Source organism: Papaver somniferum, chromosome 9, assembly GCF_003573695.1.
Source record: "Papaver somniferum cultivar HN1 chromosome 9, ASM357369v1, whole genome shotgun sequence".
Classification (NCBI taxonomy): Eukaryota; Viridiplantae; Streptophyta; class Magnoliopsida; order Ranunculales; family Papaveraceae; genus Papaver; species Papaver somniferum.
Window position 1 is genome coordinate 203,519,323 of NC_039366.1, and position 19,896 is coordinate 203,539,218.

A 19,896-nucleotide genomic window follows, 5' to 3' on the forward strand; every position below is an offset into this window, starting at 1 on the left:
TGTATCTAAACGTTGGAGATGGATGATTACACAAGATTGTTACTTCATTGATCTACACTTTACATCATCGAATAGTACTAACACCAGCACCTTCGTTATTTATCCAACCCACCGTGCTGCTATATATCCAACCCATCGTGCTTCTGTATCCATACAAATCAGTCGTATTTTATTCTCCGAACAGGACTTGGTGTTTGATGATCGTCCAAGTGAACTACCAGACACCACCAAAATTACTCCGAGTTATTATTCCAGTGAAGACATAACACTTTATGTCCGGTCCTGCATATTAATGCTCGAACCTGTGGGCGGTTTGATCTGTTTTGTCAACTTAGATGAACATGGTTCTGTTATCATCTATAATCCCTGCACCAGACAAAAAACACCATGGATTAAACCAGCAAGTACTCGAGAACTCAGTATTGATCCTAAAGTACAATTTCGTCGCAAAAAGATAACTGGACTTTACAAGTATATGTTTGGATTTGGAATTGACCCAGCCACTAAGCAACACAAAGTGTTTTCCGCATATGATATTTCTGTAAGGTACTTTCCTTTCATGATTGTTAGCCATGAATTCGTTTGTGAGGTCTTAACAGTAGGTGATAATATATGGAGAAAGATCGATGGTAACCGAGTTCCATCGAACATTGCAGTTAGTAGCGAAACTGTTCATGTGCATGGTTCTATATATTGGATGTGCTGCCAGGCGGGGCAAGACAAGAATGATGTCATAATGGTATTTGATCTTGGAAGCGAGACGTTTAGAGAGATTGTAATCCCTAGTTTCATCCTTGATCTCTGGCGCTCGAATATACAAGTACAGTTGGTTCATAAGTTAGTAGAAGTGGATGGACACATAAGTGTTTCAGTCCGAGAAGGAGATGACTGCCTCAACATGTGGATTTATAATGATATCGGTGTCGTTAGTGGTACTTGGGATAAAAAAACGATCCAGATGCCTTGTCTCTGGAGTGACATAAAATATGTAGATTTGAAAGCCATTAGCGGCTTAGACATGATAGTCGTAAAAATCTTACGAGAATCTGCGGCTTCCTTTCTTCCTGAGCAACAACGTGAAGAGATCCATTATTACAACCGTAAAGAGAAGAAATATTGTAGAAATCGGTTTGAGATTTTATTAAATCGTATTGCTTCCCCAGCTAAAAGCTATTCTATTACACCTTTCTTCGAGAATTTATTGCCTGTTAAGGCTGTCAACCATCCGACTATATTACCTGTGTTGCAAGAAAAGTGATGGTTTCACCTTTTTCCTTGTAACGGATAGGTCAAATTGAAAATTTAAAAATATCATTTTCCCTGGAACAAAGAAAGTATTATGTATTAAAACAGTGCATATGAGAAGGTTTTTTTTTCTTTCTTTGGTCTCTAATGGATACAATTTTTAAGTTTTTGAGACTTGGGGTTGGAATGTATTGAAAGGACGCTGTAAAGAGGCATGGAATATATTTCACACTTAATAGCAAAACTACATACAAATCCTTTTGACTCTTTCTTACTGTACTCATACAAAATTAATAAACTATGATCGAAGTTAAAGTAGCTTTCAGAATTAACAATAAATAATTTGACAGTTATCATTGTAATACAGTGATAAAATTATTCGGTGATGATATCATAGACCTGAGTTCGAAACTCGTTAGTATTCGAGTGGGGGATTTTATTTTTCTTTTCCTAGCTATCCGGACTTATAAATAATAGACCTCTTTGAGGTTTAAACTTTAATATAACCTTCGATTTAAAAATAAAAGTTGAGACATTTTTTATCTTCATATCATCATGCAAACATTTGTGAATACTGAGTGTAGCCATAATGCCAGATGTATACTATGACGCACCGATGCACATCTTGGATCTTTTCAACATTTCCATGATACCCCGTGAAACATGTTTATTTCTTAGGACTTGGCATGATATATAAGATACACACAACTTACCTCAAACTCGGGTTTTGGTCTGATAATGTAATTTTTGGCTACAATCCTCTGGTCACCTAGTGACAAGTAAATTTTTAGCCGATGTCACTGTAATACAGTGGTAAAGTTATTGGTTGATGATACCAGTGATCTGAGCTCGAAACTCGTCAGCACCAAATTCTTTATCAATCAAAGAAAAGTAATATTTTATACCAGCCTGTCACACCTTTATCCAATCGTTGATCCGTACTTCTTCAGATGCTGAAGGTAGCCTGTGGTACATCTCGATAAAACTAAAAACATGAAAAGCCTTTGGTATGGTGAGTTTTTTATTTCCTTCAAAAGATATTAAAGAAACTTAAAGTGCCTACGCGTAAAGTAAATACGGATAGTCTTACGAGAATCCGTGGCTTCCTTTCTTCTTGAGCAATAACGTAAACTAATCCATTATTACAACCGTAAAGTAAAGAAATATTGTAGAAATCCGTTTGAGATTTTATTAGATCGTATTGCTTCCTCCGCTAAGAGCTATTCTATTACACCTTTCTCCGAGAATCTATTGCATGTTAAGGCTGTTAACCATTTAGCATTCGATTCTAGCGGGTTGCATGTATAGTAGAACTTCGTTAAATTAATATGTGATAAATTAATAACTTCGCTAACATAAATTTTTTTGTCGGTCCCGATTTGGGCCAGTGTGCTAAACTAATAATCCCGCTAAATTTGTAATATAATAAGAATTTTATGTTTCCAATAGGGCCCAACTAATATATTAATTGATAATCAGTGTTCAATTATATCATGGTGTTTATTAAAATAGGCGTTTAAGGTTATTTGTTTTTGTTCACATTTATTATACATCGTACTTCATCTTTAATTTTTTGTACTTCCTTGAGAAGTTCCGAAATGATATTATTTTTTTTTTCTTTTTCTTTTTTTGTTTTAATTTTAATGTTAAAGCATATACATCTATACACACAATATGTCATAAAATAATTTGAATTAAAAATAAAATCTCTAAATATTTGATATTACACACTTATTTTAGAAATTTAAGTTACATTTGGTATGTTTCGATATAATAATAAGTTATTAATTTATCGATAAATTAATACTTCGCTAAATTGGTAGAATTTAGCAGTCCCAAGACTATTAGTTTATCGAAGTTTTACTGTATATGTGCTCGGATGCCATCATCAAGAAAAATAAGGTTATATATTACTACCTCCATTTCAGGAAAAGTGATAGTTTCATTTTTCTTGAAATGGATGGGTCAAATTGAAAACGTAAAAGTATCATTTTTCCTGAAACGAAGAAAGTATTATTTATTAAAACAGTGCATATGAGAAGGTCGTTCTTTTTTCCTTTTTCTTTTTTCTTTTTTGGCTTTGAAAGAATAACTCATGAATTTAAGTGCAGCTCTTTTGGTTGAACCCTTGCTAGTTTGTTGAGATCTTGGTGTATCAAGTAGTGCATCCTCCATATATGATCTAGTTGGAGGATGCATTACTTGATACATCAAGGTCTCAACAAATACCAGTAAGGAGGAAGTCAGGGGTTTAATCCCGGTCACCGTGAAGATTGTTGGAAAAACAATTAATAAAATTGATTTTTAAAGGTTTTAATAAAATAATAATTAATTGTTTCTTTTTTGAATGAAAAACTTATTAGTCCTACATCGTCGAGTTTCCACTCTTTAGTTGATTTAAAAGACTATATAAGATTTGTAGTCCCACATCGGGGAGTAGCTCTTCTTAAGTTATATTTGTCAATTATATAAACAAATTCACTACTTTTGTAAAATCCATGGGAAAGGGGTTTCTCTATATTTTAGAAGGACCCCCAAGGGAAAATATTTTTATATTGCTTCCTTAAGCGTTCGAGATTTTCCTTAATGGTTTTTCGGAGTTGCCAAGCTCAAGTTGAGCATCTACTACATATGCTAGTAGTAGGTGTAGTAGGGTGTTTCATCCTTGAGATATTCGTCCTGTGGGGGCTATAACATCACTCTTGAATGTAGCCGGGTGCTAATGTCTTAAGGGAAGCGTATTGAACACGTGACTCACGATGGCTAACAGGCGCATGTGGATGAACACAAATTTTTCAAAGCTGATAAAGGTGGGAACATCAAATGCAACTCTAAGCGTAGTCTTCTTAAGAAATGTATGTTTCGTAAACCTGAATCTAGCATTACTTTAATTAAGGGTGATTTTTATGTGTGTAAAATCCTATCCATACGAAACTAAATTTTAGACAACATAAAAACCTTAATAAGTAGAAAATTAATGCTAATTTAGTTGAAACAAACTAGAACGAGTTCAGTGGCATGATTTCGGAAGTTATTTTAATAACCAATTTGAGAGATTGGTGGGTGGACTCTGGAGCCACCAAGCATGTTTTGTTGAAACAAAGACCTGTTCACCTTCTATCAGAGGATAGAGGATGTTGAGAAACTCTTTATGAGTAACTCATCTGTAACAAAGGTTGCATAAAAGGAAAAGGTCGAGCAGAAGCTCATATCTGTAATATTCTCACATTGAATGAAGTTTTCATGTTCCAGGCATATGCAAGAATCTTGTATCTTATTCTGTTGTAGATGGTAAAAGATTTAAATTAAATCTAGAAAACTTGTTGTAACTAAGGGCAGTGATTTTTTAGGAAACGATTAATAGACTTGGGGTTTATATAAGCTTAATGGAAAAAAACTGATGAAGTGAACATAGTTGATTCTTGTGCTTTCTTTTGTGTGGTTGAATATTTTGCATGGTATACTTGGAAACGTAAACTGATAAGTCAATGCTTAACTGGCAAGCATAGACTGCGTACCCAAATTTAGTTTGGATTTTTTAACACAAAAGTGAAATCTTTGAAGAATCAAAATATGCTATAAAACCTTTTAGCACAAATGTTCAAAGTAATTATAATCCCTTAGAATTAATTCACTTAGGCCTAGTTGACATGATTTCAACCCAAAACCACTATGGTAAAATATGGTTTATAACTTTCGTAGATGATTGTACGAGGTACTATCTTGTATACTTGCTTAGGGATAAGGATGATGCCTTAAAAGCCTTAAGATGTATAAAGTTGAAGTTCAAAACCAATTAGAAGCCTTGAACCTAATAACTATATCCTTAAGCAGATGATAATTTTCATGTTGATTTCAGGATTACCTGCGGCCTTGTGGGGGGAGGCAGTTCTCTTAACTAGTATATCCTGAATAGATTACCCTATAAGGATCAGATGAAACTCCATATGATTTATGGAAAGGTAGATGACCTTCTTATGAATGCGTCAAAGTGTGGGGGTGTTTGACTAAAATTTTCATTCCCCTTTCTAAAAGAACTAGATAAAAACCAAAAATGTTGATTGTATCTTCATATATAGTATGCTGAACATAGTTCTACATGTAGATTTTTGGTTGTACGTTCTGATTTTTCAGACTTTGGTGTGATTTTTTCTGATTTGGTGTGAAATTATTACGGAATCTAGGGATGATGAGTTCTTTGAACATGTTTATTCTTAATCTTGTAACTCATTAAAGATGTGATGTTGATCCCCTAGATTTATTTTCAAATAGTCAGAACTTATCTTAAAGGAAGATGAAGTTGAGGTTCATCCTAAGAGAAGTAAAATAATAGACTTGAGACTTCTTATGAAGCCGACTTCATAACATTCCTATCTTAGTCTGAGCCCCAGACTTGTAAATAATCATTGACATCTACTGAAACCCCATTCTGGTAAAAAACTTCATTTAGTGAAAGGGACTCAGTCCGTCGGAACCAGACTTGGCCATGAGATGTAAATGAGTTTTTCAGAGTAAACGTTAGGTAGATGGAACTGTGGAAAAATATTAGGATCCAAAAAGGCTATAAATTAAAATAAGGCGTAGATTTGCTTGATTCATATTCGCTTGTGACGAGAACTACTTCTGTCAAGATGCTATTTGATATTGCTTCCATAAACAAATTGGAGATACATCAGATGGATGTTAAGACAACTTTTCTAAACCGTGAATTAGATAAAGAAATTTACATAGACCAACCTGAGGACTTTGTAGTGAAAGGTTATGAAGACAAAGTTTGTATGTTGAACAAATCTTTGTACGGTTTTTAAAAAATAAGCACGTAAACAATGACATGTAAAATTTAATTATGTGATAATGAGTAGTGGATTTAAGTTAATGAATCTGACAAGTATATTATAAGTAACTTGTTAAGGATGCCTGTGTGATTGTATGCTTGTATGTCGATGATATGCTTATACTTGATACAAACATAGATGTGATTAATTCCACTAAAAACATGAACTGAATGAGAATGTTAACTTGAAAGACTTAGGCCCTTTTTATGTAATATTAGGAATGAGGATTAGAAGATAAACAAACTTTTATAGTCTTACTCATTCTCATCGTCTTGAATTGTGCTTAAGAGATACAATCAATATGATTGTAAGCCTGCTTGTACCTCGTATGATTCTTCTTGTATACTCAAGAAAAATAAGGATAATGAAGTATCATAACTTGAATACTCAAGAGTTATAGGGTGTCTGATGAATTTAATGAACTGTAAGAGTCAAGACACTGCCTATATAATGAGTAAGTTAAGTAGATATAATTGTAGTATAGAGCAAGAGCATTCAGATGCACTGAGTAGAGTATTATGGTACCTAAAATAGTCTATGACCTTTTGTTTGATTTATGAAAGGTATCTTGTTGTCCTTGAGGGACTTTGTGAAGCGAACTAGATAGTTTCTCATAGGAGTCTAAGTCTACGAGTGGATATGTTTTCACTCTAGCAGGAGGGTTTATTTTTGGAAGATTTCCAAACATATATATATTGCTCAATTCATTATGAAATCTGAGAGGATTGCGTTAGATAAAGCACGAGAGGGGGCCGAGTGCCTAAGATGCTTTTTAGAAGACATTCGTCTCTGGCATGGGCCTGTGCCAGCTATATCTATACATTGTGTTAGCCAAGCTCATGAGTGCCAAATATTGTATATATTTATCCCTTTTTGTTGGCATTTAACTCATCTTTTGCGCATTAATTCTACATTTTATCCCATATTCTGTATTTTCATTGTTTTCAAGAATAAATATTTTTTCTTACTTAATTTTGCATTTTTAGGTAATAAATAAAGTCTGGATGAATTGCGGAGCGGAATAGAGCAGAAAAGTAGTGAAAAGCCGGGAGGAGTTACGCAAGGAAGCCGCGAAGAACGTTGTGCATAAGACCAAGAGGCTAGGAATGGGCTTGAAGAAGAAGAATTGTCCTTAAAGAAGATATGGGCTTGGCATACCCAAGGCTCAAAGCCCTTTCTCAAACCCATTTCCACTATCCAAGCCCGTATCGGATTTCAGCCGTCAGATCGAAGCATTTCAGCATCCTACGGTCGCTCCATCATCGCACATCAAACTCCGAAGCTCCCGCTTTACATCGCAACGCCCATCTCCATCTTGGGACGTCCTTTTCGTTGCATTCCTCCATCCGACGGTCGCTACCCACAGCCTCCCATCTCATCGTTGGATCCACCTACCATCGTCACATCCCACGGACCAGATCGCGAAACATCATCCCTCGCTGAAACCGCTCAACACTACAGTACCAAACACCCTACACCTCTACCAAACGCCCCCCTCTCCCCAAAAAATCAGTCGACCATCTTCTTCTTCCCCAAAAACTCTGCTACCCCCCTGCCATTGTCGCCACCACCATCTCGACCACACTCTGCCATCCCCACACCTCTGCCACCATCACCATAACCTCCACCATCACCCGACAGAACAAACCCCCAAACAATCCCCCTAAACCTAGCTGTTTTATCCTCTCTCATCAACTGTCCTAGGTGAGGTTGATAAAACATCTCGATTTAGGGAAATTAATGGTAGCAGAAGATTCAGGAGGGAGCATAAGGACGATTCAAAGCATGGGTCGAGTCTAATTGCATCAGAGGGTGAGTTAATTTCATTATTTCTCGAAACCCTAATCCTGCTAATTTGGGGATTTTCCAATTAGGGTTTGTAGAAATCTAGTTCTCTTGTAAAAACTATAAATTGAGGATATGGGTGTGGTAGAAAAGCTCTCTGGGCTAGCCAGTGAAGAATATTTTTGAATCAATTTTCCAATTTCTGTTTAGCAACAGTGTGTATGTGTGTATCCTGTTTATCAGTTGATTTTTGAAGTTATCTTTGCATTATCTATGTATGCTGTTAGTAACATGTTGAGCATGAGCTAAGTAGCACTAAGCTAAGGCTCAGTTGAAGCCTTGTGCACTGTCAATTGACAAGTTGCTAGGATAATTAGCCTGATGTATGTTTTGATTGAGCAAATGAGAGATACCAATGCTCATAGTGCCTGTGATTGGCTGTTCTGTCAAAAGACAGCCAATGCTAGGGGCAAACTATTGAGCAATTTAGTATTCTTCCATTTCTAGATGTATGCATAGGAATTTTAACTCAACCTAGAAACATGTTGTTTGATTAGGACACAAGGTGGATCTTAAGTCTTAGCTTAACCACCAATTGGCAGGTACGGAAAGGTGTATAGAAATGATGCGATGAAAACGGGCCTACAGTAATACCGCAAGTGCACGGTCGTCAGTTGTAGCTCGTGCAAGTACGGGTCGATCCACAGAGATCGGGTGTGTTTTGGAAGTGTTTTAGCTAATTGGGTTCCTAGTTTTGCTTTGGGATTAGAAGCCTTTTGGCTTAAATTGGCTTTGAGTACTAATGGGTTTGAATGCCCTTTGAATGAATTGGGCTTAGTGGGTTTGTTAAAAATGAAATGAACTGAGCTTGGGCTCAGTTATCTTTGAAGTGCAAATGGGCTTTGGGCCTTTGATTGAGCTTTGGGCTGCAGGAACTGTGGACTATGGGCTTTGGTTTCAGTGAACTGATTTGAGCTTTGGGCTCAACAGTTCAACTGTGAATTGGGCTTAGGGCCTTGGACTCAGTTGAAGCAGCAGTCTTTGGCTTGGCCAAGGAAGGCAGCAGGAGAAGCAAGTAGCAGTGCAGCAGGCACCAGCAGCAGCAACTTGGCAGAGCAGCAGGCACCAGCAGCAGCACAACAGAAGAAGTGGCAGCAGCAACAGAAAATGCACATCAGTGCAGTAGCAACAGAGCTGCAGCAGCAGCTGCAGCTGCTCAAGCAGTGAAGAAAATGCAAAGCAGAAATGCAACAGAGTTGCAGGGCAAACAAGTGAGCAGTGAAAGCAAAACAAATGAAAGAAAACAAGAAAGCAAAGTTAAACAGTAGAAGATGGAATTGTGGATGAGAATGAAGTAGATTATGGATGTGAACTAGGGGTTGAATTCACTCTAACTTCTACTATGTATTCTCCTATAGAAAGTTAAACACAACTATGGTATTCTTTCCAAAGCACTAATTGTCTTTCTACAGCACAACTAGTCAAGGGATTATGAATTCAGCTTGAGTTGCAGCTTATCACCAGCTCATGAACCTAACTACAAAGTATACTTGGCATACATTGTGAAAGTGAGGTGATGATGAACTAAGTTCAAGTTTTTCCTAAACCTGTTTAGCCTTCTAAAGCAATATAATCAATGTACTACACAATAAGATATTAGTGATTTATCAAGTCCCTAGCATGATAGTTTAGAACATGACATTGAGCATAACAGTGAGTAACAGTGAGTAACATGGCAAACTAACATTGAGCATAACAGTGAGTAACATGGCAAACTAACATAACATGGCAAACTAACATGACAACAAATGCAATTAAGAGTGAAAATGCAACTAACAGGAGCAATGAAAGTTAACAGGAGCATCAAAAACTAACAGTGCAATTTAACATTGGAATTAACCTAACCCAAATTGGGTGGAAACTTGGCTAGTCCAAGAAACGTTTTTACATCTCACATCACTTCCCTTTTATACCCAAATTATCAAATTAGGGTTTACACCCATTTTCCCCAAAAATCTTCACTCAACAGTACAATTAGGGTTTTGTAAATTAACAGAAATTTACCTACACACTGACCAAAATAGCTTCAACCCATACTTGTTGATGTCCCTCTGATGCTCTTCCTGCTCCTATTGTCCCCTAATTTCTAGTTATTTTACTCACCCCAAAACCTAGGGTTTCAGAGGTTGTGAGATGAAGAAAATAACTAGGCTAGGGTGTTGTCGGGTGTTGGAGATGGTAGTGGCAGTGATGGAACTGGTGGTGGTGAAGGAAGCTCGAGGTCTGGTGGTGGCAGTGGGTTGCAGGCGATGGTGGTGGCAGAGAGGTGGCTCTGCAAATGTCGGGTGAAGGAGATGAAGGAGGGGCTCGGCTGTGTTTGGGATAGGGGGTGTGTTTGGTGCTAGGGTGTGAGGCGGGAGCATCTGGTTCGATGTTTGGCGAGCTGAGCTGCTGGATATGGAGATGGTAGGTAGATCGGACGGCTAAGAGAGAAGCAGTTTGTAGCGACCGTTGGATGTGGAACACAACGAAGTCAATGGTGCTAGATTAGGTTAGGTGCTATAGTGTTGGGCGGAATCATCGGGATTTGATGCACAGGCATAGGAGCGACCGTTGGATTCAACTACCATCTAATCTGAAGGCTTGGAATTTCAGCGCTGTGGTGCTTGGCAGAGACTTCCGATTTTGATGCTCTATGAAGGAGCGACCGTCGGATGCTCCCGAGAACTGATCTGATGGCTGAGAACGGAAGCGCTTTTGTGTGTAGAAAATGAGGTTGTGCGCACCATTCCTCGCGGCTTCCTTGCATAATTTCTCCCGGCTTTTCACTACTTTTCTGCTCTTTTCGCTCCATGACTCATCCGAACTTTATTTATTACCTAAAAATGCAAAATTAATTAATAAAAATATTTATTCTTGAAAACAATGAAAATACAGAATATGGGATAAAATGTAGAATTAATGCACAAAAGATGAGTTAAAATGCCAACAAAAAGGGATAAATATATACAATATTTGGCACTCATCACCAATCCCTTTGCAGTCACTTAATTTCAGTTATATTTTGTTCCCTGCTAAATTTACTGTTTTTCTTGCCTGTTTTCCTTGCAATTTGTAGCTGTTGTGCACTGAAATCAGTGCACAATCTCACCCCTGCCCATGGCTCACAGCCTTGGTTTACTTCATTGCCATCTTTGTTTCGCTGCCACTGTGACTTAGTGAACTTTCATCTTGTCTTGCATCCACTGCCCAGCTTAGTCTAACTTCAATTACACCCTCCTAATCCCTGTGGAACTGACCCTTCTTACCCACTAGCTACAACTTGTCCCTGTATACTTGCAGGCAAGTTGTGAGCAATCTTTTCTTCACACCAAGTTTTTGGCGCCGCTGCCGGGGATTTGGTTGTGTTGTTTTTGAAGTTCTCCTAACTATTCATGCATCTTAGCTCCTCTTGCATTTTAGATGACTCTATTGTTGTTGTTGTGAACTAGAAGCTTCTTTCTCTTATTGCTTTGCCATTGTCCTCACCTGCCTTGCCTTGTACCTGCCTGCCTTTCCCCTTGCTGGTCATTGCTCCCTTCCCTGCTGAGCACCTGACTTGCCAGCTGCTCCCTCTTCCTGCCTTGCTTCCCTTGCTGCTGTAGCTCGCCAGTTTCTGCACCTGCCAAGTGCCTGCCAACCTTCCCAGCACCTTGCCATTGCACCTGCCAACCACCCTGCTGCCAGCACCCTTGCTTCTCTGCCAGCTACCCTGCTGAAGCCTGTCGGCCAAATCACCAGCCAGGCCTGCTGCACCTTAACCAACTGGGCTGTGAAATCGTCTGCTGGGCTTCACTGCTGCTTCAGCTGAACTACTTTTGGGGTTCGCCATCTTCTGCTGCTGGGCTTGTACTCCTCAACTAACTGGGCTCCTGGTCTCTTGTTACTGAGCTGAACCCAACTCAACTGGGCTTCACTACTGGTTCTGCCTTCTGCTGCTGGGCTTGAGCGAGAGCTGTGTAGGACGATCCTAAAGCCCAACTGGGCTGTGCAACTAAAAGGGAACAAAAGCCTAACTGGGCTTCCCTCCTTAACCAAGTAAGCCTAAAACCATGAGTAACCCACTTGGGCCTCATTAAATATTCAATTTGGGTATGTAATAATTATTTTATTTTTAATTTGGGCTTGTAATAATTATTTTTGTTTTTATTTTTATTTTCTTTTTCTTTTATTTTCTTTTATGGGCTTGTAATTATTATTATTGTTTTTATTTTCTTTTATGGGTTGTGCTAATTTATGCTAGGTTTAGTTCAAAAAAAAAAAAAAACTCTTCCAAAGCCCAATTTTAGACCAAAAACAAAATCCCTTATTAAAACCAAAATTCCACTCCTTAAAACCAAATTCCACTTAACCCTTTCAAAACCAAATCCTTATGGGCCCTGTTTTCTTCCTTATCTGTGGGCTTGTTATTTCATGAGTGGGATATGATTGTAACCTTTAGAGACCAATCAAATAGACTAGTTAGAGTAAATCAAATAGACCCAATTGACATACCCACAACTTCCGAGGAAAACACACCGGACCAATCTGAAACAATGGGAGAACCCCGTACCCTCAAGGATTATATGTACCCAACTAGAGCCAGTCAACCTTCTTGTATTGTGCTACCCGAGGCTAATGGCCATTATGAGCTGAAATCAAGCACAATACAGATGCTCCCTATTTTTAGAGGTGTTGAGAATGAAAACCCTTACCACCACGTGAGAGAATTCGAGGAAATTTGTGGAACTCTGCGTTTCACTCAAATGTCCGACGAAACCCTAAAGTTAAGGCTCTTTCCTTTCTCCCTGAAAGATAAGGCAAAGGCCTGGCTGTATGCTTTACAGCCTCAATCCATCATGACATGGGATGACCTCATAAAGGAGTTTTTCAAAAAGTTTTTCCCGAATCACAAGACTGCGACAATTCGTCAAAGTCTGAATAGCTTTGTGCAATTAGAGGGTGAGACCTTAGCTAGATACCTGGAGAGATTCAATGAATTATTGCTCCAATGTCCCCATCATGGCTTTGAAAAATGGAGACTTGTGCAAATTTTGTATGAGGGTCTAGATGTGTCCACCCGAACAACGGTTGAGTCAATGTGTAATGGTCTATTCGTAGACAAAACTGCTGATGCGTCTTGGGACTTCTTGATTGAAGTAGCTGAAAAGACACAACAGTGGGAATCCATCCGTGAACCCAGAAAGACTACTTCCGAAGCTAGGGCTTTTAGGATTGAAGCAGATTTCGAGGGAAGAGCAAACATGGCATCAATAGTTAGGAGATTAGAAGAGTTAGAACTACATAAAAATTCAAAACCTTCCACCACTACTCTCCGAGAACATGTCGCTTCGTCTGTATGTGCCGCTTGTAACGATCCCAACCATCAATTCCAAAATTGCCCCGATTTGCTTGCAGTCCAGGAATCTAGGCTTGAACAGGCACAGGCCATGTTTCAAAAACAAGAGCATAACCCCTATTCACAGACCTACAATCCAGGATGGAGAAACCACCCTAACTTTTCATGGTCCAAAGGACCCACTCAGGGAGGACCATCTCAAACCAATCAGAGCTATCAAAACAATCAGGGATCTCAGAACAATCAAGGTTATCAATACCCGAGGAACCCTCAACAACAATCGAACTGTCAACAATCATATCCTCAGCACAATACCGACAAGAGACTATCCACCCTAGAGGAGATGTTCCAGAGTCTAGTGCAAAGTCAGAAAAGTCTTGATCAAAAGATGGGTCAAATCTGTGATTCCATAAGTGAGAGAGAAAAGGGTACACTTCCTAGCCAACCCCAACAAAATCCAAAGAGGATATTTCAAACAGGCACAACATCCTGCACTGAAACCTCACCCGATCAAGTCCATGCCATTACCACCCTCCGAAGTGGTAAAATCATCGAGAACAACGTAGGAGAACCTAATGAATCTGATACAAATTCCATGCTGTCTCCACAACCCCAGAAAACCAAAGAATCTGAGCAAGTTGGAAAGCCTGACAATTCTACTGCTGTGAATGTCCCTTTGCCAACTCATTCTCATGTTGCCCCATTTCCTCAAAGATTGATCTACCAACAGAAAAGTACCCATTATAATGAGATGTTAGATCTGTTCAAGAGAGTCAACATCAACATTCCTTTTCTTGAAGAAATTAGGCAAATCCCTGCTTATGCTAAATTCCTCAAAGACTTGTGCACTCAAAAGCGCAAGCTCAATGTGCAAAAACGTGCTTTCTTAGCTGAGCAGGTGAGTTCCATCATTCTGAACAAAACTCCACCCAAGTTTAGGGATCCAGGATGTCCAACAATTTCTTGCACTATAGGAGAACATACGGTCAATAAAGCGTTATTAGACCTAGGTGCAAGTGTTAACCTACTGCCATATTTTGTTTATGAGCAGTTAGGTCTTGGAGAGTTGAAGCCAACATCTATCACTCTACAACTGGCAGACCGATCTGTCAAGATTCCTCGTGGAGTGGTCGAAGACGTTTTGATCAAGGTTGACAAATTCTATTTTCCCGTAGACTTCATTGTCTTAGACACTCAACCTGTACAAAACCCAGACTGTCACATTCCTGTCATCTTAGGACGTCCTTTCTTGGCTACGTCCAACGCGATCATTAATTGTCGTAATGGAGTGTTAAAACTGTCTTTTGGTAACATGACGGTAGAATTGAATGTGTTCGATATTAGTCAACAACCTGTGAATCTTGATGATGATGATGTGCATGAAGTTAATATGATTGAGGGATTAATGCAAGATTCATTGACTAACATTCTATCCGTCGACCCTTTTCAAGCATGTATGGAGAACTTTAACTCAGATTCCTATGATGATGCATACTGTAGTGACGTCCTATCTCTGCTCGAATCTGTACCTCAAATGGACGTCACTGAAGGAAGATATGAAGTGGAACCACCCTTACTCTCTGATTCCAAGCTCATTCCATCCATTGTTGATCCACCCAAGCTTGAATTGAAAACATTGCCTAGTACGTTGAAGTACGCATTCCTAGGTTCTTATGATACTTTACCTGTCATTATTTCATCATGTTTAGACACGGAACAGGAAAGTAAGCTCTTAGAAGTACTTAAGGAACACAAAGAGGCCTTAGGATGGACCATCTCAGATCTCAAAGGAATTAGTCCCACCATTTGCATGCACCACATTAACCTCGAAGAGAATGCCAAACCATCTAGGGAAATGCAGAGGAGACTTAATCCTAACATGAGAGATGTAGTCAAAGGAGAAATCCTGAAACTACTTGATGCGGGTATCATATACCCAATTCCCGATAGCAAATGGGTTAGTCCCATTCAAGTTGTGCCTAAGAAGTCAGGCATTACTGTAGTTCAGAACGACAAGAATGAATTAGTCCCTACGTACAACCACAGGATGGCGAGTATGCATCGACTACAGGAAGTTGAACACAGTAACAAGGAAGGATCACTTCCCGCTCCCTTTCATTGACCAAATGCTAGAACGTGTGTCTGGACACAGTCACTACTTTTCTAGATGGCTTTTCCGGTTATAACCAAATTCACATTGCCAGAAGATCAGGAAAAAACTACATTCACGTGTCCATTTGGGACGTTTGCTTATAGACGTATGCCCTTCGGGTTGTGTAATGCACCTGCTACTTTTCAGCGTTGCATGATGAGCATTTTTTCTGACATGATAGATAGTTTTCTCGAGATCTTTATGGATGATTTCTCGTTTTGGTTCTCGTTTGACGAATGTTTGAAGCATCTTGCCCTGTGATATCCAGATGTAAAGAAAAGAACCTTGTTCTAAATTGGGAAAAATGCCATTTTATGGTGAATTCAGGAATAGTTCTAGGACACATCATCTCAGAAAAAGGAATTGAAGTGGATAAAGCTAAAGTTGACCTCATTCAACATTACCAAACCGCTCTGTGAAGGAATCGATCATTTCTAGGTCATGCTGGTTTTTACCGGCGATTCATCAAAGATTTCAGCAAAATCTCAGACCTCTGTGTCTTCTCTCCAAAGATGTTGCCTTCAATTTCGATGATGCTTGTGTGAAGCTGGGAGGAATTAAAAACCTTCTCACCGCCGCTCCTATAGTCCGACCACCCGGGAAGCTTCCGTTCGAACATGTGTGATGCCTCTGATTATGCTGTTGGTGCTGTTTTAGGACAGCGAGTTGATAGACTACCATATGTGATATACTATGCTAGCAAAACCCTTAATGCCCAACTCAATTACAACTACCGAGAAGGAATTGCTTGCCGTCGTTTTCGCATTAGACAAGTTTAGATCTTATCTGATAGGGTCTAAGATCATCATATACACAGACCATGCGGCTTTGAAGTATCTTCTTTCCAAGAAGGATGCTAAAGCTCGCCTTATTCGATGGATACTCTTATTACAGGAATTCGATCTCGAAATCCGTGATAAGAAAGGTTGTGAGAATGTGGTTGCTGATCATTTGTCTAGATTAACTTTAGAGTCTATTGATGAATTGAGCTGATTAGAGAATCATTCCCAGATGAACAGCTGATGTCTATCTCAGACCTTCCTTGGTTTGCTGATATCGTTAACTACCTTGCTGCAGGTAGGATGCCCTCACATTGGTCGAGACAAGACCGCTATAAGTTTTTGGCTGAAGTTAAACATTTCCTTTGGGATGACCCATATTTGTTTAAGTACTGCCGGACCAAATCATTAGGAGATGTGTCCCCAACACGAACAGAAAGATGTGATATTTTTGTCATGACCAAGCATGTGGAGGCCATTTCAGTGCCAAGAAAACCGCTGCAAAGATCTTGCAGTGTGGATTCTATTGGCCATCATTGTTCAAGGATTGCCATGATTATTGTGTTGCTTGTGAACGCTGTCAAAAGCTAGGAAGCATTTCGAGGAGAAACATGATGCCATTGAACCCCATTTTGATTGTGGAGATTTTTGATGTTTGGGGGATCGACTTCATGGGTCCATTCCCTATTTCTGACGGTAGATGTGTACATCCTAGTCGCAGTTGATTACGTTTCTAAGTGGGTAGAAGCCATAGCAACCAGAACAAATGACCACAAGGTGGTACTTTCATTTCTAAAGGAAAACATATTTGCACGTTTTGGTACCCCTAGAGCTATCATCAGTGACGGCGGTTCACATTTTCGTAACAAGTACTTTGAGTCTTTAGTACGCAAGTATGGCATAACTCACAAGGTTGCTACTCCGTACCACCCTCAGACTAGTGGACAAGTAGAAGTTTCTAATAGGGAAATTAAGCACATTCTGGAGAAGACGGTCAACCCGTCAGGAAAGATTGGTCATTGAGATTGAATGATGCTTTGTGGGCCTATAGAACAGCTTATAAGACACCAATTGGCATGTCCCCCTATCGTCTAGTGTATGGAAAGCCGTGCCATCTACCTGTGGAATTAGAACATCGTGCCTACTGGGCAATCAAAGAGCTGAACTTCTCTCTGGACGAAGCTGGAATTCAAAGGAAACTTCAACTCAACGAGTTGGAAGAATTGAGAAATGAGGCTTATGACAGTGCCAAGTTATATAAGCAGAAGATGAAGATGTTTCATGATAAGCGTATTCTGCGCAAATCCTTCACTCCTGGTCAGAAAGTCTTGCTGTATGACTCCCGATTACATCTTTTTCCAGGAAAACTGCGTTCCAGATGGAAGGGTCCGTACCTAGTACGCACAGTTTTTCCTCATGGAGCTGTAGAGCTGGAGGATGTTCCAACAAGAACGTTTTCAAAGTCAACGGGCAGAGATTAAAGCCATTCCTTGAGCCATTTCCACCCGACATTGAAACAACCAACCTGGAGGACCCGGTCTATGTGGACTAAACTGGTCCACTCTTTCCCTAAATAACCAAAAAGTTTTCCAAATGTTTCCCTAAAAACCAAAATTTTTTTTTCCCATCAAAACCAAATGTCTCCCCAAAACCAAATTTTTCCAAAAAGTCCAATCCCATTAAAAACCAAATTTTCTTGTAGATAATGTGTTAGTTAAATTTCCTTTTGTATATATTTTGTGCTCATCCATTGTGACTCCTAATATGATGGATTTTTGCCTTGAATAACGGAGTTTTAATCGAGCTTTCGCCGTACAATCGGGTATTCTCTCTCCTTTTACTCTACTCAGCATGTTCCTCTTCATATATTGTTTTATAATTCTTTCCATATTTTGAAACATTGAGGACAATGTTTAGTTTAGGTTTGGGGGTATAGAGTAGATACCATGATTATGCCATAATTGAAAACAAAACTCCTTCTTTTTGAAAAAATTGAAAAATTCCAAAAAAATTAAAAATCAAAATTCAAAAAAATTAAAAAAATAAAAAAAATCATAAAAATGGAGCTCATTTACCTTGAAATGTTGACTCTTGTGCAAATATGTATTTTATTAGGAGTCTTAGTCTAGATATTTAGGCACCCTGATTCTAGCACAATTCACATAGTGATAAGAAATTTGCACGCGCACGATCTACCAATACATGTATGGCCTCGATCTTCAAGGTGTTGATAGGAAGTTACGATTGCCAATCACTTTAGAATACTGAACGAAACTTGACTAGCTTGTTCTTTGGTTGGTTGGGATAGAAGGTGGAGGTTACATTAAGAAAGACAACCATCGAATTTAACTGGGTGCATCAAAAAGGGCTACCTCTTGCAAAGTGTCATGTAATTTTTGTTTCCTTTTGTATCAAAAGTGTTTCCTTTAAAAAAAAAAAAAAAAAAAAAAAAAAAAAAAAAAAAAATAAAAAAAAATATCAGAAAAATACAAAAAAATCAAGTATTTATCAATTCCATCATCTCTTGTTCCAAAAATAAAAGAGTAGTCAATGTAAATAAGAGTCATGTAAATAGTCATTTTGTTTTTCATTGTAATAAGCAAGGAGGGTGTATGCCATTGATGTACAACGCGAGTAATTGTGAAATACCTCCAACTCATTCACAATTCTCGTAAAGTCCGGACAGCTAGCTAGATTTCGACCTGGTTCTTAGCCTGAGAAACTATCTCTTGGTGATTAGTAGTCATAACTTCAGATCTTTCTTTACACATGTGTAGATACACTTTACACTCTTATCACATGTTTTTTGTTATCAGTGCTAGGATTGTGCCTTCATAGCTAGATTGACATCTCCATTTTGCTGTGAGCTTAAACTGTTTTGCACATGTCACATTTGATGGAATCTGAGCTTATATTTTGACCTAGAACTTTGTAGGTACGTTCTAAGCAAACCTTCACGAGACTTCAACTCGTCCACTAGGGACACTTAGTGGTTTAAAAGGCTTAGTGCATACGCTAAATGCATTCGAGAGACCAGCGACAGTGGTATAGTAGGATTTCCTTAGTTTTGTTTTACTTGAGGACAAGTAAAATTCAGGTTTGGGGGTATTTGATGAGTGCCAAATATTGTATATATTTATCCCTTTTTGTTGGCATTTAACTCATCTTTTGCGCATTAATTCTACATTTTATCCCATATTCTGTATTTTCATTGTTTTCAAGAATAAATATTTTTCTTACTTAATTTTGCATTTTTAGGTAATAAATAAAGTCTGGATGAAGCGGAGCGGAAGAGCAGAAAAGTAGTGAAAAGCCGGGAGGATTACGCAAGGAAGCCGCGAAGAAGTTGTGCACAAGACCAAGAGGCTAGAATGGGCTTGAAGAAGAAGAATTGTCCTTAAAGAAGATATGGGCTTGGCATACCCAAGGCCCAAACCCTTTCTCAAACCCATTTCCACTATCCAAGCCCGTATCGGATTTCAGCCGTCAGATCGAAGCATTTCAGCATCCTACGGTCGCTCCATCATCGCACATCAAACTCCGAAGCTCCCGCTTTACATCGCAACGCCCATCTCCATCTTGGGCCGTCCTTTTCGTTGCATTCCTCCATCCGACGGTCGCTACCCACAGCCTCCCATCTCATCGTTGGATCCACCTACCATCGTCACATCCCACGGACCAGATCGCGAAACATCATCCCTCGCTGAAACCGCTCAACACTAC

At 39.0% G+C, this 19,896-nt stretch overlaps 1 protein-coding gene across 1 annotated transcript; it reads left to right on the forward strand.

Moving 5' to 3' along the window:
* Positions 1–292: 292 nt before the first annotated feature.
* LOC113313108 lies at positions 293–1,258 on the forward strand. The gene has a single exon (XM_026561828.1). It carries the CDS (start codon positions 293–295, stop codon positions 1,256–1,258), a length of 966 nt encoding a protein of 321 aa, XP_026417613.1.
* Positions 1,259–19,896: the final 18,638 nt, after the last annotated feature.

Excerpts from the sequence above, each read along its gene's own strand:
- LOC113313108 (XM_026561828.1), top strand. The coding sequence starts at position 293 with ATGCTCGAACCTGTGGGCGGTTTGATCTGTTTTGTCAACTTAGATGAA.